The 25,274-nt window shown below is 47.8% G+C and overlaps 1 protein-coding gene across 1 annotated transcript in view; it reads left to right on the plus strand.

Moving 5' to 3' along the window:
- LOC135511927 (kinesin-like protein KIF19) overlaps window positions 1-25,274 on the plus strand; it is a 101,056-nt gene that overhangs the window by 40,794 nt on the left and 34,988 nt on the right. The window contains exons 5-6 of the mRNA XM_064933449.1: window positions 4,291-4,416; window positions 9,043-9,237. Coding sequence (XP_064789521.1) covers window positions 4,291-4,416; window positions 9,043-9,237 — 321 coding nt within the window. The remainder of the gene's footprint in view (window positions 1-4,290; window positions 4,417-9,042; window positions 9,238-25,274) is intronic.

A 25,274-nucleotide genomic window follows, 5' to 3' on the forward strand; every position in this document is an offset into this window, starting at 1 on the left:
ATTGTCATGCTGAAAGACCCAGCCACGTTTCATCTTCAATGCCCTTGCTGATGTAAGGAGGTTTTCACTCAAAATCTCACGATACATGGCCCCATTCATTCTTTCCTATACACGGATCAGTCGTCCTGGTCCCGTTGCAGAAAAACAGCCGCAAAGCATAATGTTTCCACCCCCATGCTTCACAGTAGGTATGGTGTTCTTTGGATGCAACTCAGCATTCTTTGTCCTCCAAACACGACGAGTTGAGTTTTTACCAAAAAGCTCTATTTTGGTTTCATCTGACATTCTCCCAATCTTCTTCTGGATCATCCAAATTCTCTCTAGCAAACTTCAGATGGGCCTGGACATGTACTGGCTTAAGCAGGGGGACACGTCTGGCACTGCAGGATTTGAATCCCTGGTGGCGTAGTGTGTTACTGATGGTAGGCTTTGTTACTTTGGTCCCAGCTCTCTGCAGGTCATCCCCCCATGTGGTTCTGGGATTTTTGCTCACCATTCTTGTGATCATTTTGACCCCACGGGGTGAGATCTTGCGTGGAGCCCCAGATCGAGGGAGATTATCAGTGGTCTTGTATGTCTTCCATTTCCTAATAATTGCTCCCACAGTTGATTTCTTCAAACCAAGCTGCTAACCTATTGCAGATTCAGTCTTCCCAGCCTGGTGCAGGTCTACAATTTTGTTTTTGGTGTCCTTTGACAGCTCTTTGGTCTTAGCCATAGTGGAGTTTGGAGTGTGACTGTTTGAGGTTGTGGACAGGTGTCTTTTATACTGATAACAAGTTCAAACAGGTGCCATTAATACAGGTAACGAGTGCAGGACAGAGGAGCCTCTTAAAGAAGAAGTTACAGGTCTGTGAGAGCCAGAAATCTTGCTTGTTTGTAGGTGACCAAATACTTATTTTCCACCATAATTTGCAAATAAATTCATTAAAAATGCTACAATGTGATTTTCTGGATTTTTTGTCTGTCATAGTTGAAGTGTACCTATGATGAAAGTTACAGGCCTCTCTCATCTTTTAAGTGTGAGAACTTGCACAATTGGTGGCTGACTAAATACTTTTTTGCCCCACTGTGTGTGTGTGTGTATATATATATATATATATATATATATATATATATATATATATATATATATATATATATATATATATATATATGCACCATGTCAAAGTCCTTGATATTGGAACCTAAAAAGGATGTCCATCTGTTTGAGAGAGCCTCAAAACAGATTACAACAGTATCCATTCTTGTACCACATATCACATTGACTCCCAATCTCTTTAATTCAGATTGATTTACACTGCTTTGTCTGTATTTGAAAATGGTTCATTTTGTCGGCAAGTTTAGCTTAACATTGTGCTTATTTTGTATGATTAATTCCCAATTTCTTTCCAACAACAATCAAAGAAACCTTGACAAGTAGTGATGCGATGGTAGCAATCTTCATGATTATGGTTGATAACATAATTGTGTTCCTTCTAAGCAAACAGTGACGCATGAAAAGATTCACTCTAAGTTATTCATCATGTCTTCATTTAGGCAGAAAGACAGAAAAAGACAGATGATAGACAGCTCTTTATTAATAAGACCAAAAATGGAAAGAACGCTCAATCAGCCAAAGACGTCAAGCAGAGAAATATTTCTAGAGTAGAATGAGCGACAGCCAGTGTCCTTGTGTTTGGAAGAAATTAACATTGATTACAGAATGCATAAGACATAGAAATGACATAGTGCCATTAATTTGAAGTTTGACACTTGCTATCTTATGATTCAACTACAAGCTATTCTACAATCTATTCTGTAAGCTATTATTCTTCAAGGTATTCTTCTAAAATGCTATTCTTCTACAAGCTATTCTACTACAAGCTATTCTATAAGCTATTATTTTACAAGCTATTCTACAAGCTATTCTATAAGCTATTATTCTACAAGCTATTCTACAAGATATTCTATGAGCTATTGTTCTTCAAGTTATTCTACTACAAGCTATTCTATAAGCTATTATTCTATAAGCTATTATTCTACAAGCTATTATTCTACAAGCTATTCTGTAAGCTATTCTATAAGCTATTATTCTACAAGCTATTCTATAATTTATTTATCTACAAGCTCTTCTGTAAGCTGTTCTATAAGCTATTATTCTACAAGCTATTCTATAAGCTATATGAGCCATTATTCTACAAGCTGTTCTACTACAAACTATTCTGTAATCTATTATATAAGCTATTCTACAAACTATTATTCTACAAGCTATTCTGTAAGCTATTCTATAAGCTATTCTTCTGCAAACTATTTTTCTAAAAGCTATTCTATAAGTTATTCATCTACAAGTAATTTTACAAGCTATTCAAATACACGCTATTCTACAATCTATTCTACGACAAGCTATTCTAGAACTAGCTATTATATAAGCAATTATTCTACAAGCTATTCTACAAGCTATTTTTCTACAAACTATTATACTACAAGCTATTATTCTACAAGCTGTTCTGTAAGCTATTCTATAACCTATTATTTTACAAGCTATTCTTTGACAAACTATTCTTCTACGTGTTTTTCTACAAGCTATTCTACAAGCTATTCTACTACAAGTTATTCTACAAGCTATTCTACTTCAAGCTATTATTCTACAAGCTATTGTACTACATGCTATTATTCTGCAAGCTGTTATTCTACCACAAGCTGTTATCCTACAAGCTCTTGTACAAGGTATTCTACTACAAGCTATTGTACTACAAGCCTTTCTACCAAAAGCTATTATTCTACAAGCTATTCTTCAAGCTATTCTGCAAGCTATTCTCAAGCTATTATTCTACAAGCTGTTATCCTACAAGCTGTTCCACAAGCTTTTCTACAAGCTATTTTTCTATTTTCTACAAGCTATTCTTTCACAAGTTATTCTACTACAAGTTATTCTACAAGCTATTCTACTACAAGCTGTTCTGCAAGCTATTATTCTTCAAGCTATTCTACTACTAGCTATTCTGCTACAAGCTATTCTACAATATATTCTACAATCTATTATTCCCCAAGCTATTCTACTCAAGCTATTCTACAAGCTATTCTACTACAAGCTGTTCAACTACAAGCTGTTCTGCAAGCTATTATTCTTCAAGCTATTCTACTACTAGCTATTCTACTCAAGCTATTCTATGAGCTATTCTACTACTAGCTATTATTCTACAAGCTATTATTCTACAAGCTATTCTACTACAGGCTATTATTCTACAAGCTATTCTACTACAAGCTATTCTACAACAAGCTATTCTATGAGCTATTCTATCGGCTATTCTACTTCAAACTATTCTACTACAAATTATTCAACAAGCTATTCAACTACAAGTTATTATTCAAGCTATTCTACTTCAAGCTATTATTCTACAAGCTATTCTACTACAAGTTATTCTATAAGCTTTTCTACAAGCTATTCGTCTTTAAGCTATTCTACTTCAAGCTATTCTACAAGCTATTTTTCTACAAAGCTATTCGAAATGCTATTCTACTACAAGCAATTCTTCTACAAGCTATTCCAAGGCAGTTAACCCACTGTTCCTAGGCAGTCATTGAAAATAAGAATTTATTCTTAACTGGCTTGCCTAGTTAAATAAAGGTAAAATATATATTTTTTAATTTAAATAATTCTACAAGCTATTCTACAAGCTTTTCTTCTACAAGCTATTGTACAAGCTATTATGCAAGCTATTCTTTTTCAAGCTATTCTACAAGATATTTTTCTACAAGATATTCTACAAGCTATTCTACTACAAGCTATTATATAAGCTATTCTACAATCTATTCTACAATCTAATACTCTCCAAGCTATTCTACTACTAGCTATTCTACTCAAGCTATTCAACAAGCTTTTCCACAAGCTATTTTCTACAATATTCTCTACAACAAGTTATTCTATGAGCCATTCTACAAGCTATTCTTCTTCAAGCTATTCTAAAAGCTATTCATCTTCAAGCTATTCTTCTGCAAGCTATTCTATTACAAGCTATTCTACTACAAGCTATTCTACAAGCTATTTTTCTACAAGCTATTTTTCTACAAGCTATTCTGCAGTCTATTCTTCGACAAGCTGTTTTTTGACAAGCTATTCTCCTACAAGCTATTATTCTGCACGCTATTATTCTACAAGCTCTTCTACAAGATATTATACAATGTAAGTTACATTCTTAAGAGTAGAATCATTTCTTGGATATAATAAGTCCTTGAATATAAGAATTCCTTGGATGTTGAGCTTCTGAGATGTGATTTGGAAGCAAATGACCCATTCCCTGTTCCCAGATCTACAACGAGATGATCCGGGACCTTCTCAACCCATCCTCTGGGTTCCTGGACCTGAGAGAGGATTCTAAAGGAGAGATCCAGGTGGCTGGCATCACAGAGATCTGCACTATCAACGCCCGAGAGGTGAGAGGTCACGTCTGGCCACGCTAACTCCATGCTTTACAAGATCAAAGAGCTTGTAAGCAAGCATTTCACGATAAAGTCTACAACTGTTGTATTCAGCGCATGTGACATATAATATTTGATTTGATCACACACTTTACATAAAACACATACAGTACCAGTCAAATGTTTGGACACACCTACTCAACGGTTTTTCTTTATTTTTACTATTTTCTACATTTTTTAATAATAGTGAAGACGTCAAAATCACATATGGTAACCGAATCATGTAGTAACCTAAAAGTGTTAAACATATCAAAATAGATTTTAGATTCTTCAAAGTAGCCACCCTTTGCCTTGATGACAGCTTTGCACACTGTTGGCATTCTCTCAACCAGTTTCATTAGGAATGCTTTTCCAATAGCCTTGAACGAGTTCCCACATATATCGCAACAAAGCATCCTTCACTCATGCTGCCAAACATACCCTCGTAAACCTGACCATCCTACCGATTCTCGACTTCGGTGATGTCATCTATAAAATAGCCTCCAACACTCTACTCAACAAACTGGATGCAGTCTACCACAGTGCCATCCGTTTTGTCACCAAAGCCCCATACACTACCCACCATTGCAACCTGTACACTCTCGTTGGTTGGCCCTCGCTTCATACTCGTCGCCAAACTCACTGGCTACAGGTTATCTACAAGTCTCTGCTAGGTAAAGCCCCACCTTATCTCAGCTCACTGGTCACCATAGCAGCACCCACTCGTAGCACGTGCTCCAGCAGGTATGTCTCACTGGTCACCTCCAAAGCCAATTCCTCCTTTGGTCGTCTTTCCTTCCAGTTCTCTGCTGCCAATGACTGGAACAAACTGCAAAAATCTCTGAAGCTGGAGACTCATCTCCCTCACTAGCTTTAAGCACCAGCTGTCAGAGCAACTCACAGATCACTGCACCTGTACATAGCCCATCTGTAAACAGCCCATCTATCTACCTACTGTACCTTATCCCTATACTGTATGTTTTTATCTTGCTCCTTTGCACCCCAGTATCTCTACTTGCACATTCATCTTCTGCACATCTACCAATCCAGTGTTTAATTGCTATATTGTAATTACTTTGCCACCATGGCCTATTTATTGCCTTAACTCCCTTATCTTACCTCATTTGCACTCACTGTATGTAGACTTGTTGTTTTCTTTTGTTCTTCTGTCTTATTGACTATGTTTTGTTTATTCCATGTGGAACTCTGTTGTTGTATGTGTCAAATTGCTATGCTTTATCTTGGCCAGGTCGCAGTTGTAAAGGAGAACTTGTTCTCAACTAGCCTACCTGGTTAAATAAAGGTGAAAAATAAATAAATAAAAAGATAAGCTGAGCACTTGTTGGCTGCTTTTCCTTCACACTGCCGTCAAACTCATCCCAAACCATCTCAATTGGGTTGAGGTCGGTGATTGTGGAGGACCAGGTCATCTGATGCAGCACTCCATCACTCTCCTTCTTGTTCAAAAATGCCCTTACATAGCCTGGAGGTGTGCTGGGTCATTGTCTTGTTTAAAAACAAATGATAGTCCCACTAAGCGCAAACCAGATGCAATGACTTATTGCTGCAGAATGCTGTGGTAGCCATGCTGGCCAACTGTGCCTTGAATTCTAAATAAATCACCGACAGTGCCACAAGCAAAGCACAATCACACCTCCTCCTCCATGCTTCATGGTGGGACCCACACATGTGGAGAGCATTCGTTCACCCACTCTACGTCTCACAAAGGCACGGCAAATTTCTCTCAAATTTGGACTCATCAGACCAAAGGCCAGATTTCCACCGGTCTAATGTCCAATTGCTTGTGTTTCTTGGTCCAAGCAAGTCTCTTCTTCTTATTGGTCTCCTTTAGTAGTGGTTTCTTTGTAGTAATTTGACCATGAAGACCTGATTCATGCAGCCTCATCTGAACAGTTGAACTGTTACTTGAACTCTGTAAAGCATTTTATTTGGGCTGCAATCTGAGGTGCAGTTAACTCTAATTAACTTATCCTCTGCAGCAGGGGTTACTCTGGGTCTTCCTTTCCTGTGGTGGTCCTCATGAGAGCCAGTTTCATCATAGCCCTTGATGGTTTTTGCAACTGCATTGAGGAAACGTTCAAATGTTCCGGATTGACTGGCCTTCATGTCTTAAAGTTATGATGGACTGTCATTTCTCTTTGCTTATTTGAGCTGTTCTTGTCATATTATAGACTTGGTCTTTTACCAAATAGGGCTATCTTCTGTATTCCAACCCTACCTTGTCATAACACATCTGATTGGCTCAAACACATTAAGAATGAACTTTTAGGCCTCCCGGGTTGCGCAGTGGTTAAGGGCGCTGTACTGCAGTGCCAGCTGTGCCACCAGAGGCTATGGGTTCGCGCCCAGGCTCTGTCGAAAACGGCCGCGACCGGGAGGTCCGTGGGGCGATGCACAATTGAAGCAGAACTTCTTCTTTAAGAGGCTCCTCTGTCCTCCGCTCGTTACCTGTATTAATGGCACCTGTTTGAACTTGTTATCAGTATAAAAGACACCTGTCCACAATCTCAAACAGTCACACTCCAAACTCCACTATGGCCAAGACCAAAGAGCTGTCAAAGGACACCAGAAACAAAATGGTAGACCTGCACCAGGCTGGGAAGACTGAATCTGCATTAGGTAAACAGCTTGGTTTGACGAAATCAACTGTGGGAGCAATTATTAGGAAATGGAGGACATACAAGACCACTGATAATCTCCCTCGATCTGGGTTTGAAGAAATCAACTGTGGGAGCACTTATTAGGAAATGGAAGACATACAAGACCACTGATAATCTCCCTCGATCTGGGGCTCCACGCAAGATCTTACCCCAGTGGGGTCAAAATGATCACAAGAACGGTGAGCAAAAATTCCAGAACCACACGGGGGGACCTAGTGAATGACCTGCAGAGAGCTGGGACCAAAGTAACAAAGCCTACCATCAGTTACACACTACGCCGCCAGGGACTCAAATCCTGCAGTGCCAGACGTGTCCCCCTGCTTAAGCCAGTACATGTCCATGCCCGTCTGAAGTTTGCTAGAGAGCATTTGGATGATCCAGAAGAAGATTGGGAGAATGTCAGATGAAACCAAAATATAACTTTTTGGTAAAAACTCATTTCGTTGTGTTTGGAGGACAAAGAATGCTGAGTTGCATCCAAAGAACACCATACCTACTGTGACGCATGGGGGTGGAAACATCATGCTTTGGGGCTGTTTTTCTGCAACGGGACCAGGACGACTGATCCGTGTAAAGGAAAGAATGAATGGGGCCATGTATCGTGAGATTTTGAGTGAAAACCACCTTATATCAGCAAGGGCATTGAAGATGAAATGTGGCTGTGTCTTTCAGCATGACAATGATCCCAAACACACCGCCCGGGCAGCGAAGGAGTGGCTTCGTAAGAAGCATTTCAAGGTCCTGGAGTGGCCTAGCCAGTCTCCAGATCTCAACCCCATAGAAAATCTTTGGAGGGAGTTGAAAGTCTGTGTTTGCCAGCAACAGCCCCCAAACAGCACTGCTCTAGAGGAGATCTGCATGGAGGAATGGGCCAAAATACCAGCAACAGTGTGTGAAAACCTTGTGAAGACTTACAGAAAACATTTGACCTCTGTCATTGCCAACAAAGTGTCACGCCCTGGTCGTAGTATATTGTGTTTGTCTTTATTTATTTGGTCAGGCCGGGGTGTGACATGGGTTTATTGTGGTGTGTTTTGTCTTGGGGTGTTGTTAGGTGTTGGGTGTGTGGCTTAGTGGGGGTATCTAGCATAGTCTATGGCTGTCTAGAGTGGTTCTCAATCAGAGGCAGGTGTTTATCGTTGTCTCTGATTGGGAACCATATTTAGGCAGCCATATTCTTTGAGTATTTCATGGGTGATTGTTCCTGTCTCCATGTTTGTGTTCACCAGATAGGCTGCATAGGTTTTCGTTAATTTATTGTTTTGTTAGTTATTTCATGTCGAGTTCCTTTAGTCACGATCCCGGATCCGGGATGGGGAGTTTCAAGAGGTTATTAAAGAACATGAATAACCACCACGCTGCATTTTGGTCCGCTTCTCTTCCACCAGACAAAAGCCGTTACACAAAGGGTATATAACAAAGTATTGAGATAAACTTTTGTTATTGACCAAATTCTTATTTTCCACCATAATTTGCAAATAAATTTTAAAAAATCCTACAATGTGATTTCTGGATTTTTTGTTGTTGTCATTTTGTCTGCCATAGTTGAAGTGTATCTATGATGAAAATTACAGGCCTCTCTCATCTTTTTAAGTGGGAGAACTTGCACAATTAGTGGCTGACTAAATACTTTTTTGCCCCCCAGAATGAACTTTTAACAATGCACACTCGTTAATTGAAATGCATTCCAGGTAACTACCTCATGAAGCTGGTTGAGAGAATGCCAAGAGTGTGCAAAGCTGTCATCAGCTTTGAATAAGTAGGTGTGTCCAAACTTTTGACTGATACTGTAAATACAAACTATACATTGTTATCTAAATGCATATATTGTATATTATGAAGCCTACATAACATATCTACAAGCACTTCATATTAGAGATACATAGAGCTACATAGAGCTTTATGACTGTGTTCCTGCCAGATCATGGATCTGCTGATGAAGGGTAATAAGCAGCGTACCCAGGAGCCCACGGCAGCCAACCAGACTTCGTCCCGGTCCCATGCCGTGCTGCAGGTGTCGGTCAGGCAGACGAGTCGCTGTCGAGACCTTCTACAGGAAGTCCGCTTCGCACGCCTCTTCATGATCGACCTTGCCGGCTCAGAACGAGCCTCACAGGTGCGGAACACTATGTGTGTGTAGGGGCGTGTGTATGAGTATGGTGTAGGGGCGTGTGTGTGTGTTTTTCACTTGTTATGTTCTGTTACTTGTGTCCATAACAACCAGTGTGTGCGTGTGTGTGCGTTTGGGGGGGGGGGGGTGCTCTAAGCCCTATATTTGTACTAAAACCCATAGGTCCCTGATCAGAAGTAGTGTACTAGGTAGGGAATAGGGTTTATAGGACACTTTAATAAAGGCCCTTCACAGTGTAAGAACAATGGATTTACACTGTAGACCATTAAGGGAAAGAAGGGGTTAATGTCCCTATAGTTGACCGTCTATCAGCGTCTTCTTTATGACAAAATGGATGATATCATTGGTTTATTTTTATTATGTTTATTTATTTTAATTTTTTTACATGTATTTAACTTGGCAAGTCAGTTAAGAGCAAATTCTTATTCACAATGACGGCCTACCAAAAGACAAAAGGCCTTCAGGGACAGGGGCCTGGGATATTAAAATTAATAAATATAAACAATATAAATATAGGACAAAACACACATCACAACAAGAGACACAACACAACACTACATAAAGTGAGACCTAAGACAACAACATCGCAAGGCAGCAACACATGACAACTAGAGGTCGACCGATTATGATTTTTCAACACCGATACTGATTATTGGTATCGTATTATCCAATACTGGATGAACACTTATTTTTACTTAATATAATACATCAATAAAAATCTATTTAGCCTTGAAAAAAATAATGAAACATGTTCAATTTTGTTGGGAAAAAAACTAAGTGTTGGAGAATAAAGTAAAAGTGCAATATATGCCATGTAAAAATGCTAACGTTTAAGTTCCTTGCTCAGAACATGAGAACATATGAAAGTTGGTGGTTCCTTTTAACATGAGACTTCAATATTACAAGGTAAGAGGTTTTAGGTTGTAGTTAATATAGTATTTCTATGACTATTTCTCTCTATACCATTTGTATTTCATATACCTTTGACTATTGGATGTTCTTATAGACACTTTAGTATTGCCAGTGTAACAGGATAGCTTCTGTCCCTCTCCTCGCCCCTACTTGGGCTCGAACCAGGAACACATCGACAACAGCCACCCTCGAAGCATCATTACCCATCGCAAAGGGAACAACTACTCCAAGTCTCAGAGCGAGTGACGTTTGAAACGCTATTAGTGCGCACCCCGCTAACTAGCTAGTCATTTCACATTGGTTACACCAGCCTAATCTCAGGAGTTGATAGGCTTGAAGTCATAAACAGCACAATGCTTGAAGCATTGCGAAGAGCTGCTGGCAAAACGCACAAAGTGCTGTTTGAATGAATGCTTACGAGCCTGCTGGTGCCTACCATCGCTCAGTCAGACTGCTCTATCAAATCATAGTGTCCCGATCGTCGTATGGGGACCAAAGCGCAGCGTGGTTAGAATACATTCTTCTTTATTTCAGGAAGAACACTTAAACAAAACAACAAAACGATAAGAAGACCGTGACCGCTATATAAACAATGTGCTAACGTGCAACATAACATAGACAATAACCCACGAAATACCCAAAGAAGGTGGCTGCCTAAATATGGTTCCCAATCAGAGACAACGATAAACACCTGCCTCTAATTCAGAACCAATCTAGAAAACCATAGACCAACATAAATACATAGATGAAATCAACCCCATAAATCTACAAAAACTCCTAGACAGTGCAAAACACCCTAGAATAAGACAAAAACACACATATCACCCATGTCACAACCTGACCTAACCAAAATAATAAAGAAAACAAAAAAATACTAAGGTCAGGGCGTGACAGTACCCCCCACAAAGGTGCGGACTCCGCCCGCAAAACCTAATCTAAAGGGGAGGTTCCGGGTGGGCTTCTTTCACGGCGTAGGCTCGGGTGCTGGACGTGGACCCCACTCCACCATAGTCTTAGTCCTGCTTTTGTGGCCTCGTAGGAACGGCGACCCTCGCCGCCAACCTAGGACTGGCAACCCTACTAAAGGGCCCCACTGGACTGAGGGGCAGCTCCGGATGAAGGGTAGCTCCGGACTGAAGGGTAGCTCCGGACTGAAGGGTAGCTCAGGACTGAGGGGTAGCTTCTGGCTGGCTGACGGCTCTGGCAGCTCTTGGCTGGCTGACGGCTCTGGCAGCTCCTGGCTGGCTGACGGCTCTGGCAGCTCCTTGCTGGCTGACGGCTCTGGCAGGTCCTGGCTGGCTGATGGCTCTGGCAAGTCCTGGCTGGCTGACGGCTCTGGCAGGTCCTGGCTGACTGCCGGCTCTGGCAGGTCCTGGCTGGCTGACGGCTCTGGCAGCTCCTGGCTGACTGACGGCTCAGGACAGACTTGCGGCTCTAGCAGCTCAGGACAGACGGGAGACTCTAGCAGCTCAGGACAGACGGGAGACTCTAGCAGCTCAGGACAGACGGGAGACTCTAGCAGCTCAGGATAGACGGGAGACTCTAGCGGCTCAAGACAGACGGGAGACTCTAGCGACTCAGGACAGACGGGAGACTCTGGCGGCTCAGGACAGACGAGAGACTAGCAGCTCAGGACAGACGAGGCGAACTGTAGGCCTGGTACGTGGTGGCGGCACTGGTGGTACTGGGCCGAGGACATGCACCTCAGGGCGAGTGCGGGGAGGAGGAACAGGGAGAACTGGGCTCTGGCGACGCACAGGAAGCCCGGTATAGGGGGCTGCCACCGGAGGGCTGAAGCGTGGAGATGGCACCGGATAGACCGGACCGAGAAGGCGCACTGGAGATCTAGAGCACCGAGCCTGCCCAACCTTACCTGGTTGAATGCTCCACATAGCCAGGCCAGTGCGGCGAGGTGGAATAGCCCGCACTGGGCTGTGCAGGCGAACCGGGGACACCATGCGTAAGGCTGGTGCCATGTATGCCGGCCCGAGGAGACGCACTGGAGACCAGATGCATAGAGCCGGCTTCATGTCACCTGGCTCGATGCCCACTCTAGCCCAGCCGATACGAGGAGCTGGAATGTACCGCACCGGGCAATACACACGCACTGGGGACACCGTGCGCTCTACCGCATAACACGGTGCCTGCCCGGTACGACGCCCTCTCTCTCCAAAGTAAGCACGGGGAGCTGGCGCAGGTCTCCTACCTAACTTCGCCACACTCCCCGTGTGCCCTCCCCCAATACATTTTTGGGGCTGCCACTCGGGCTTCCAGCCGCGCCGCCGTGCTGCCTCCTCATACCAGCGCCTCTCTGCTTTCGCTGCCTCCAGCTCTCGTTTTGGACGGCGATATTCCCCTGGCTGTGCCCAGGGTCCTTTGCCGTCCAGAATCACCTCCCAAGTCCAGAAGTCCTTTGATTGCTGCTGCTGTCCGTTACCACGCTGCTTTGTCCATTGTTGGTGGGTTATTCTGTCACAATCGTCATATGGAGGGGACCAAAGCGCAGCGTGATTAGAATACATTCTTCTTTATTCCAGAAGAACACGAAGAACACATAAACAAAACAACAAAACGATAAGAAGACCTTGACGCGCTTTATAAACAATGTGCTAACGTGCAACATAACTTAGACAATAACCCACAAAATACCCAAAGAAGGTGGCTGCCTAAATATGGTTCCCAATCAGAGACAACGATAAACACCTGCCTCTAATTGAGAACCAATCTAGGCAACCATAGACCAACATAAACACCTAGATGAAAACAACCCCATAAATCTACAAAAAACCCTAGACAGTACAAACACCCTAGAATAAGACAAAAGCACACATATCACACATGTCACACCCTGACCTAACCAAAATAATAAAGAAAACAAAGAATACTAAGGTCAGGGCGTGACACATAGACTTAATTATAAGATAATAATACACAGAAATACGAGCCTTTGGTCATTAATTTGGTCGAATCTGGAAACTATAATTTTGAAAACAAAACAAAACAATTATTATTATTTCCGTCATGTAAAATAAGATTGTGTTCTTAACTGATTTGCCTAGTTAAATAAAGGTGTTAAAAAAATATTGGAAAATCTGCAAAATCGGTGTCCAAATATACCGATTACCGTTTGTTATGAAAACTTAAAAAATCAGCCCTAATTATTTGGCCATTCCGATTAATCGGTGGACCTTTAATGACAACACAGCATGGTAGCAACACAACATAACAACAACATGATAGCAGCACAAAACATGGTCAAATCAAAACAAATTGTATTTGTCACATACACATGGTTTGCAGATGTTAATGCGAGTGGAGTGAATTGCTTGTGCTTCTATTTCCGACAATGCAGTAATGTCCAACGAGTAATCTAACCTAACAATTTCCCAACAACTACCTTATACACACAAGTGTAAAGGAATGAATAAGATTATGTACATAAAAAAATATATGAATGAGTGATGGTGGCAAATCTTATTGCCGAATGGTAAAGAATGTCTACCCGCTCTAGAGCACCCTTACCTGCCGATCTATAAATTATGTCTCTGTAATCTAGCATGGGTAGGATTGTCATCTGAATCAGGGTTAGTTTGGCAGCTGGGGTGAAAGAGGAAGCGATTACGATAGAGGAAACCAAGTCTAGATTTAACTTTAGCTTGCAGCTTCGATATGTGTTGAGAGAAGGACATTGCACCATCTAGCCATACTCCCAAGTACTTGAATGAGGTGACTACCTCAAGCTCTAAACCCTCAGAGGTTGAAATAACACCCATGGGAAGAGGGGCATTCTTCTTACCAAACCACAAGATCTTTGTTTTGGAGGTGTTCAGGACAAGGTTGAGGTTAGAGAAAGCTTGTTGGACACTAAGAAAGATTTGTTGTAGAGCATTTAGGACTAAATCCGGGGAGGGGCCAGCTGAGTATAAGACTGTATCATCTGCATATAAATTAATGAGAGAGCTTCCTACTGCCTGAGCTATGTTCTTGACATTCATTGAGAAGAGAGTGGGGCCTAGGATCGAGACTTGGGGTACTCCCTTGGTGACAGGCAGTGGCTGAGACAGCAGATTTTCTGACTTTATACACTGCACACTTTGAGAGAGGTAGTTAGCAAATCAGGCTAAAGACCCCTCAGAGACTCCAATATTCCTTAACCGGCCCACAAGAATAGAATGGTCTACCGTATCAAAAGCTTTGGCCAAGTCAATAAAAATAGCAGCACAATATTGCTTAGAATCAAGGGCAATTGTGACATCATTGAGGACCTTTAAGGTTGCAGTGGCACATCCATAACCTGAGCGGAAAACAGATTGCATACCAGAGAGAATAGTATAGACATCAAGAAAGCCAGTAAATTGAATATTGACAAGGTTTTCCAACACTTTTGATAAACAGGGCAAAATAGAAATAGGCCTATAACAGTTAGTATCAGCTTGATCTCCCCTTTTAAATAAAGGAAAAAATGTGGCTTCCTTCCAAGCAATAAGAACCTCCCCAGAAAGGAGAGACAGGCTTGGCGACGATAGGGGCAGCAACCTTAAAGAAGAACGGCTCTAAACCATCTGACCCAGATGGTTTTTTGGGGTCAAGTTTAAGGAGCTCATTTAGCACCTCGGATTCAGTCACTGCCTGCAGGGAAAAAGAGGGAGAAGCATCAGGGATAGTCGCTTTGGAAGGGGTGGGAGATGAGGAAATGTTGGACGGGCAAGGAGGCATGGCTGAGTCAAATAGGAATCCTGACTTAGTGAAGTGGTGATTAAAGATCTCAGCCATGTGCTTCTTGTCAGTAACAACCACATCATCAACATTAAGGGACATGGGCAGCTGTGAGAAGGAGGGTTTATTCTCCAGGTCTTGAACCGTTTTCTTGAACTTCTTGGGGTTAGAACTGCTCCTTTAAGTAACTAACTTTGGCCATCCGGATAGCCTGAATGCACTTATTTCTCATTTGTCTGTACTATAGCCAGTCAGCTTGAGTATGTGTGTGCCGAGCCTTTCTCCAAATGCAATTCTTGAGGTGGAGTAACTCTGCAAGATCATGGTCGAACCAGGGGTTGAAACTGTTTTTTTATGATAATTTTCTTCATGGGGGCGTGTTTGTTAATCTCTCTTGAGTAGCGGGCAGGATTTTCACGTCCGGATGAAAAGCAGCCCAAAGTAGACTGCCTGTTCCTTAGGCCCAGAAGCTAGGATATGTATATATTTGGTCGATTGGGATAGAAAACACTCTAAAGCTTCTAAAACTGTTAAAATAATGTCAGAACTGATATAGCAGGCGAATAGCAGTGCTGATGGAGGACAATAGCACCCAGCAACAGTCAACAATGAATTATTTGAAAGTTTAATGTTTAAAACCAGAAAATAAAATTGTTTGGGGACAGACTTGGTGGAGACAACCGAGCACTGAAGGTGATCCTTGGTAAAGGTTGCCAATCCACCACCTTTGGAAGATCTGTCTTGCCGAAAAAGGTTATAACCAGAAAGGTGAACATCAGTATTCAAAACACTCTTTCTTAACCACGTCTCAGTAATGAACAACACATCTGTTTTGGAGCTGTGAACCCACACTTTCAATTGATCCATTTTAGGTGATAAGTTTATATTGTTAACGTGTAGAACCCAGGCTTTTACGAGAGCAGAAATCAGTGAAGCAGATTTTTTATTTGATTTATTTCACCTTTATTTAACCAGGTAGGCAAGTTGAGAACAAGTTCTCATTTACAATTGCGACCTGGCCAAGATAAAGCAAAGCAGTTCGACACATGCAACAACACAGAGTTACACATGGAGTAAAACAAACATACAGTCAATAATACAGTATAAAAATAAGTCCATATACAATGTGAGCAAATGAGGTGAGATAACGGAGGTAAAGGCAAAAGAAGGCCATGGTGGCAAAGTAAATATAATATAGCAAGTAAAACACCGGAATGGTAGATATGCAGTGGAAGAATGTGCAAAGTAGAGATAGAAATAATGGGGTGCAAAGGAGCTAAATAAATAAATACAGTAGGGGAAGAGGGAGTTGTTTGGGCTAAATTATAGATGGGCTATGTACAGGTGCAGTAATCTGTGAGCTGTTCTGACAGCTGGTGCTTAAAGCAAGTGAGGGAGGTAAGTGTTTCCAGTTTCAGAGATTTGTATAGTTTGTTGCAGTCATTGGCAGCAGAGAACTGGAAGGAGATGCGGCCAAAGGAACAATTGGTTTTGGGGGTGACCAGAGAGATATACCTGCTGGAGTGCGTGCTACAGATGGGTGATGCTATGGTGACCAGCAAGCTGAGATAAGGGTGGGGCTTTACCTAGCAGGGTCTTGTAGATGACCTGGAGCCAGTGGGTTTGGCGACGAGAATGAAGCGAGGGCCAGCCAACGAGAACATACAGGTCGCAGTGGTGGGTAATATATGGAGCTTTGGTGACAAAACAGATGGCACTGTGATAGACTGCATCCAATTTATTGAGTAGGGTATTGGAGGCTATTTTGTAAATGACATCGACGAAATCGAGGATCGGTAGGATGGTCAGTTTTACAAGGGTATGTTTGGCAGCATGAGTGAAGGATGCTTTGTTGTGAAATAGGAAGCCGATTTATAGATTTAACTTTGGATTGGAGATGTTTGATGTGAGTCTGGAAGGAGAGTTTACAGTCTAACCAGACACCTAGGTATTTGTAGTTGTCCACATATTCAGAACCGTCCAGAGTAGTGATGCTGGACGGGCGGGCAGGTGCAGTACATCAGATGGCAACAAGATCATATTGTACAGCAATTTCATCAGGTAACATGAATACAAAGCCAGCGAGAGGTGGTTAGAATAGGATGGGAGGCCAAAAGTCTGTGTAACCAATAGTGTCAGAGTCCCGAGTGTGTGAACAAACAGTCTGTCCCACGGTTGGGAAAGAAAGTTTGTAGTCAACAAAGTATGCAGGAGTCATGAGGAAAATAGCAAAATGCACAAGAACATTTTTTAAATATATAACGACTTGGGGCTAGCCATTGTAAGTTCAGATTCACTCGCCCCAACAGTGTGTGTCTGCTGGAGGCGAGTGAAAGTTCAGGAGAGAGGGGTGAGTGTGGTGGAGGTACCTGTACCAGACAGGGGGAGACAGACCAGGGAGAGAGGGGTGAGTGTGGTGGGGTACCTGTACCAGACAGGGGGAGACAGGCCAGGGAGAGAGGGGTGAGTGTGGTGGGGTACCTGTACCAGACAGGGGGAGACAGACCAGGGAGAGAGGGGTGAGTGTGGTGGGGTACCTGTACCAGACAGGGGGAGACAGGCCAGGGAGAGAGGGGTGAGTGTGGTGGGGTACCTGTACCAGACAGGGGGAGACAGGCCAGGGAGAGAGGGGTGAGTGTGGTGGGGTACCTGTACCAGACAGGGGGAGACAGGCCAGGGAGAGAGGGGTGAGTGTGGTGGGGTACCTGTACCAGACAGGGGGAGACAGGCCAGGGAGAGAGGGGTGAGTGTGGTGGAGGTACCTGTACCAGACAGGGGGAGACAGACCAGGGAGAAAGGTGTGAGTGTGGTGGGGTACCTGTACCAGACAGGGGGAGACAGACCAGGGAGAGAGGGGTGAGTGTGGTGGGGTACCTGTACCAGACAGGGGGAGACAGGCCAGGGAGAGAGGGGTGAGTGTGGTGGGGTACCTGTACCAGACAGGGGGAGACAGGCCAGGGAGAGAGGGGTGAGTGTGGTGGAGGTACCTGTACCAGACAGGGGAGACAGACCAGGGAGAAAGGTGTGAGTGTGGTGGGGTACCTGTACCAGACAGGGGGAGACAGACCAGGGAGAGAGGGGTGAGTGTGGTGGGGTACCTGTACCAGACAGGGGGAGACAGGCCAGGGAGAGAGGGGTGAGTGTGGTGGGGTACCTGTACCAGACAGGGGGAGACAGGCCAGGGAGAGAGGGGTGAGTGTGGTGGAGGTACCTGTACCAGACAGGGGGAGACAGACCAGGGAGAAAGGTGTGAGTGTGGTGGGGTACCTGTACCAGACAGGGGGAGACAGACCAGGGAGAGAGGGGTGAGTGTGGTGGGGTACCTGTACCAGACAGGGGGAGACAGGCCAGGGAGAGAGGGGTGAGTGTGGTGGGGTACCTGTACCAGACAGGGGGAGACAGGCCAGGGAGAGAGGGGTGAGTGTGGTGGAGGTACCTGTACCAGACAGGGGGAGACAGACCAGGGAGAAAGGTGTGAGTGTGGTGGGGTACCTGTACCAGACAGGGGGAGACAGACCAGGGAGAGAGGGGTGAGTGTGGTGGGGTACCTGTACCAGACAGGGGGAGACAGGCCAGGGAGAGAGGGGTGAGTGTGGTGGGGTACCTGTACCAGACAGGGGGAGACAGGCCAGGGAGAGAGGGGTGAGTGTGGTGGGGTACCTGTACCAGACAGGGGGAGACAGGCCAGGGAGAGAGGGGTGAGTGTGGTGGAGGTACCTGTACCAGACAGGGGGAGACAGACCAGGGAGAAAGGTGTGAGTGTGGTGGGGTACCTGTACCAGACAGGGGGAGACAGACCAGGGAGAGAGGGGTGAGTGTGGTGGGGTACCTGTACCAGACAGGGGGAGACAGGCCAGGGAGAGAGGGGTGAGTGTGGTGGGGTACCTGTACCAGACAGGGGGAGACAGACCAGGGAGAGAGGGGTGAGTGTGGTGGAGGTACCTGTACCAGACAGGGGGAGACAGGCCAGAGAGAGAGGGGTGAGTGTGGTGGAGGTACCTGTACCAGACAGGGGGAGACAGGCCAGAGAGAGAGGGGTGAGTGTGGTGGAGGTACCTGTACCAGACAGGGGGAGACAGACCAGGGAGAGAGGGGTGAGTGTGGTGGGGTACCTGTACCAGACAGGGGGAGACAGGCCAGGGAGAGAGGGGTGAGTGTGGTGGAGGTACCTGTACCAGACAGGGGGAGACAGACCAGGGAGAGAGGGGTGAGTGTGGTGGAGGTACCTGTACCAGACAGGGGGAGACAGGCCAGGGAGAGAGGGGTGAGTGTGGTGGAGGTACCTGTACCAGACAGGGGGAGACAGACCAGGGAGAGAGGGGTGAGTGTGGTGGAGGTACCTGTACCAGACAGGGGGAGACAGACCAGGGAGAGAGGGGTGAGTGTGGTGGGGTACCTGTACCAGACAGGGGGAGACAGACCAGGGAGAGAAGGGTGAGTGTGGTGGAGGTACCTGTACCAGACAGGGGGAGACAGACCAGGGAGAGAGGGGTGAGTGTGGTGGGGTACCTGTACCAGACAGGGGGAGACAGACCTGGGAGAGAGGGGTGAGTGTGGTGGGGTACCTGTACCAGACAGGGGGAGACAGACCAGGGAGAGAGGGGTGAGTGTGGTGGGGTACCTGTACCAGACAGGGGGAGACAGACCAGGGAGAGAGGGGTGAGTGTGGTGGGGTACCTGTACCAGACAGGGGGAGACAGACCAGGGAGAGAGGGGTGAGTGTGGTGAGGTACCTGTACCAGACAGGGGGAGACAGACCAGGGAGAGAGGGGTGAGTGTGGTGGGGTACCTGTACCAGACAGGGGGAGACAGACCAGGGAGAGAGGGGTGAGTGTGGTGGGGTACCTGTACCAGACAGGGGGGGACAGACCAGGGAGAGAGGGGTGAGTGTGGTGGGGTACCTGTACCAGACAGGGGGAGACAGGCCAGGGAGAGAGGGGTGAGTGTGGTGGAGGTACCTGTACCAGACAGGGGGAGACAGGCCAGGGAGAGAGGGGTGAGTGTGGTGGGGTACCTGTACCAGACAGGGGGAGACAGGCCAGGGAGAGAGGGGTGAGTGTGGTGGGGTACCTGTACCAGACAGGGGGAGACAGACCAGGGAGAGAGGGGTGAGTGTGGTGGAGGTACCTGTACCAGACAGGGGGAGACAGGCCAGAGAGAGAGGGGTGAGTGTGGTGGAGGTACCTGTACCAGACAGGGGGAGACAGGCCAGAGAGAGAGGGGTGAGTGTGGTGGGGTACCTGTACCAGACAGGGGGAGACAGGCCAGGGAGAGAGGGGTGAGTGTGGTGGAGGTACCTGTACCAGACAGGGGGAGACAGACCAGGGAGAAAGGTGTGAGTGTGGTGGGGTACCTGTACCAGACAGGGGGAGACAGACCAGGGAGAGAGGGGTGAGTGTGGTGGGGTACCTGTACCAGACAGGGGGAGACAGGCCAGGGAGAGAGGGGTGAGTGTGGTGGGGTACCTGTACCAGACAGGGGGAGACAGACCAGGGAGAGAGGGGTGAGTGTGGTGGAGGTACCTGTACCAGACAGGGGGAGACAGGCCAGAGAGAGAGGGGTGAGTGTGGTGGAGGTACCTGTACCAGACAGGGGGAGACAGGCCAGAGAGAGAGGGGTGAGTGTGGTGGAGGTACCTGTACCAGACAGGGGGAGACAGACCAGGGAGAGAGGGGTGAGTGTGGTGGGGTACCTGTACCAGACAGGGGGAGACAGGCCAGGGAGAGAGGGGTGAGTGTGGTGGAGGTACCTGTACCAGACAGGGGGAGACAGACCAGAGAGAGAGGGGTGAGTGTGGTGGGGTACCTGTACCAGACAGGGGGAGACAGGCCAGGGAGAGAGGGGTGAGTGTGGTGGGGTACCTGTACCAGACAGGGGGAGACAGACCAGGGAGAGAGGGGTGAGTGTGGTGGAGGTACCTGTACCAGACAGGGGGAGACAGGCCAGAGAGAGAGGGGTGAGTGTGGTGGAGGTACCTGTACCAGACAGGGGGAGACAGGCCAGAGAGAGAGGGGTGAGTGTGGTGGAGGTACCTGTACCAGACAGGGGGAGACAGACCAGGGAGAGAGGGGTGAGTGTGGTGGGGTACCTGTACCAGACAGGGGGAGACAGACCAGGGAGAGAGGGGTGAGTGTGGTGGAGGTACCTGTACCAGACAGGGGGAGACAGACCAGGGAGAGAGGGGTGAGTGTGGTGGGGTACCTGTACCAGACAGGGGGAGACAGACCAGGGAGAGAGGGGTGAGTGTGGTGGGGTACCTGTACCAGACAGGGGGAGACAGACCAGGGAGAGAGGGGTGAGTGTGGTGGGGTACCTGTACCAGACAGGGGGAGACAGACCAGGGAGAGAGGGGTGAGTGTGGTGGGGTACCTGTACCAGACAGGGGGAGACAGACCAGGGAGAGAGGGGTGAGTGTGGTGGGGTACCTGTACCAGACAGGGGGAGACAGACCAGGGAGAGAGGGGTGAGTGTGGTGGGGTACCTGTACCAGACAGGGGGAGACAGACCAGGGAGAGAGGGGTGAGTGTGGTGGAGGTACCTGTACCAGACAGGGGGAGACAGACCAGGGAGAGAGGGGTGAGTGTGGTGGGGTACCTGTACCAGACAGGGGGAGACAGGCCAGGGAGAGAGGGGTGAGTGTGGTGGAGGTACCTGTACCAGACAGGGGGAGACAGACCAGGGAGAGAGGGGTGAGTGTGGTGGAGGTACCTGTACCAGACAGGGGGAGACAGACCAGGGAGAGAGGGGTGAGTGTGGTGGGGTACCTGTACCAGACAGGGGGAGACAGGCCAGGGAGAGAGGGGTGAGTGTGGTGGAGGTACCTGTACCAGACAGGGGGAGACAGGCCAGGGAGAGGGGTGAGTGTGGTGGAAGTACCTGTACCAGACAGGGGGAGACAGGCCAGGGAGAGAGGGGTGAGTGTGGTGGAAGTACCTGTACCAGACAGGGGGAGACAGGCCAGGGAGAGAGGGGTGAGTGTGGTGGAGGTACCTGTACCAGACAGGGGGAGACAGACCAGGGAGAGAGGGGTGAGTGTGGTGGGGTACCTGTACCAGACAGGGGGAGACAGGCCAGAGAGAGAGGGGTGAGTGTGGTGGAGGTACCTGTACCAGACAGGGGGAGACAGACCAGGGAGAGAGGGGTGAGTGTGGTGGGGTACCTGTACCAGACAGGGGGAGACAGGCCAGAGAGAGAGGGGTGAGTGTGGTGGAGGTACCTGTACCAGACAGGGGGAGACAGACCAGGGAGAAAGGTGTGTGTGGTGGAGGTACCTGTACCAGAGGGGGAGACAGGCCAGGGAGAGAGGGGTGAGTGTGGTGGAGGTACCTGTACCAGAGGGGGAGACAGGCCAGGGATAGAGGGGTGAGTGTGGTGGAGGTACCTGTACCAGACAGGGGGAGACAGGCCAGGGAGAGAGGGGTGAGTGGTGGAGGTACCTGTACCAGACAGGGGGAGACAGGCCAGGGAGAGAGGGGTGAGTGGTGGAGGTACCTGTACCAGACAGGGGGAGACAGGCCAGGGAGAGAGGGGTGAGTGGTGGAGGTACCTGTACCAGACAGGGGGAGACAGGCCAGGGAGAGAGGGGTGAGTGTGGTGGGGTACCTGTACCAGACAGGGGGAGACAGACCAGGGAGAGAGGGGTGAGTGTGGTGGAGGTACCTGTACCAGACAGGGGGAGACAGGCCAGGGAGAGAGGGGTGAGTGTGGTGGGGTACCTGTACCAGACAGGGGGAGACAGACCAGGGAGAGAAGGGTGAGTGTGGTGGAAGTACCTGTACCAGACAGGGGGAGACAGACCAGGGAGAGAGGGGTGAGTGGTGGAGGTACCTGTACCAGAGGGGGAGACAGACCAGGGAGAGAGGGGTGAGTGTGGTGGGGTACCTGTACCAGACAGGGGGAGACAGGCCAGAGAGAGAGGGGTGAGTGTGGTGGAGGTACCTGTACCAGACAGGGGGAGACAGACCAGGGAGAAAGGTGTGTGTGGTGGAGGTACCTGTACCAGAGGGGGAGACAGGCCAGGGAGAGAGGGGTGAGTGTGGTGGGGTACCTGTACCAGACAGGGGGAGACAGACCAGGGAGAGAGGGGTGAGTGTGGTGGGGTACCTGTACCAGACAGGGGGAGACAGACCAGGGAGAAAGGTGTGTGTGGTGGAGGTACCTGTACCAGACAGGGGGAGACAGGCCAGGGAGAGAGGGGTGAGTGTGGTGGAGGTACCTGTACCAGACAGGGGGAGACAGACCAGGGAGAGAGGGGTGAGTGTGGTGGGGTACCTGTACCAGACAGGGGGAGACAGGCCAGAGAGAGAGGGGTGAGTGTGGTGGAGGTACCTGTACCAGACAGGGGGAGACAGACCAGGGAGAGAGGGGTGAGTGTGGTGGGGTACCTGTACCAGACAGGGGGAGACAGGCCAGAGAGAGAGGGGTGAGTGTGGTGGAGGTACCTGTACCAGACAGGGGGAGACAGACCAGGGAGAAAGGTGTGTGTGGTGGAGGTACCTGTACCAGAGGGGGAGACAGGCCAGGGAGAGAGGGGTGAGTGTGGTGGAGGTACCTGTACCAGAGGGGGAGACAGGCCAGGGAGAGAGGGGTGAGTGTGGTGGAGGTACCTGTACCAGACAGGGGGAGACAGACCAGGGAGAGAGGGGTGAGTGTGGTGGAGGTACCTGTACCAGACAGGGGGAGACAGACCAGGGAGAGAGGGGTGAGTGTGGTGGGGTACCTGTACCAGACAGGGGGAGACAGGCCAGGGAGAGAGGGGTGAGTGTGGTGGAGGTACCTGTACCAGACAGGGGGAGACAGACCAGGGAGAGAGGGGTGAGTGTGGTGGGGTACCTGTACCAGACAGGGGGAGACAGACCAGGGAGAAAGGTGTGTGTGGTGGAGGTACCTGTACCAGAGGGGGAGACAGGCCAGGGAGAGAGGGGTGAGTGTGGTGGAGGTACCTGTACCAGAGGGGGAGACAGGCCAGGGAGAGAGGGGTGAGTGTGGTGGAGGTACCTGTACCAGAGGGGGAGACAGGCCAGGGAGAGAGGGGTGAGTGTGGTGGAGGTACCTGTACCAGAGGGGGAGACAGGCCAGGGAGAGAGGGGTGTGTGGTGGAGGTACCTGTACCAGACAGGGGGAGACAGACCAGGGAGAGAGGGGTGAGTGTGGTGGGGTACCTGTACCAGACAGGGGGAGACAGACCAGGGAGAGAGGGGTGAGTGTGGTGGGGTACCTGTACCAGACAGGGGGAGACAGGCCAGAGAGAGAGGGGTGAGTGTGGTGGAGGTACCTGTACCAGACAGGGGGAGACAGACCAGGGAGAGAAGGGTGAGTGTGGTGGAGGTACCTGTACCAGACAGGGGGAGACAGACCAGGGAGAGAAGGGTGAGTGTGGTGGAGGTACCTGTACCAGAGGGGGAGACAGGCCATGGAGAGAAGGGTGAGTGTGGTGGAAGTACCTGTACCAGACAGGGGGAGACAGGCCAGGGAGAGAAGGGTGAGTGTGGTGGGGTACCTGTACCAGACAGGGGGAGACAGACCAGGGAGAGATGGGTGAGTGTGGTGGAAGTACCTGTACCAGACAGGGGGAGACAGGCCAGGGCAGACGGTGAACAGATCGCCAGGTGGAATCCTAGCAGCAGTGCAGCAGGCAATGGGAGTAGGTGTCACAGCCACTTGGGAGAAGCTTTTATTTCTGGAGGCAGATTTCTTGTATAAAATGCCAGGGAATGGTATTTAAACAGCAGGAGGGGCTTCAGATGATGCTTCAAAGACTCCTGACACTTGTTACTTCACACCGTAGTGCTAATTGAATTTGTTTCTGACTCAGTTTCAGGTTGGAATGGTATCCTCAGGTCTCTGCTGTTTGTTGGTTAGAACACCCTCCGTTTAGCTTGGAAAAATAAAACCTTGGAAGCAGTAATCTCTCCGATTAATTTTGGTCAAAATTAGGTTGTAGGTTTGTAGTTTTGATCTGGAGCAAAGCCCATGCTGTGGAGTGTAGCATCCTGCATATGTACCTGCCGAAAAATCCAAGTTTATCTAACTCCAAATCTATCCTTTTGTAAAAAGAAAACATGTTGAAAATGTGAGAGCTCACATTAAGCCGTGTCTCTCTCTCTGAGGGATGGTGCTGTAACTTTACTGTGACATCTATAGCACAGTTTAATGGTGCTGGTTACTTTTGTTGAACAGATTACAGTTGGAGTGAAGCCAATACTGGCAACAGAATGTCTGCATCCCAAATGGCACCCTATTCCCTATAGTGCACTACTTTTGATCTATGGGTTCCATAGATTCCATTTGGGATGCAGCAAATGTCTTTTGTGAACTAGTTTGGGATGTTTGTGACACAGTATATGACACATTTACTATAAACCTTACACTTAATGCTCTTGGTTCCTGGAAGA

This window comes from Oncorhynchus masou, chromosome 24 (genome assembly GCF_036934945.1).
Source record: "Oncorhynchus masou masou isolate Uvic2021 chromosome 24, UVic_Omas_1.1, whole genome shotgun sequence".
In the NCBI taxonomy this organism is placed as follows: domain Eukaryota; kingdom Metazoa; phylum Chordata; class Actinopteri; order Salmoniformes; family Salmonidae; genus Oncorhynchus; species Oncorhynchus masou.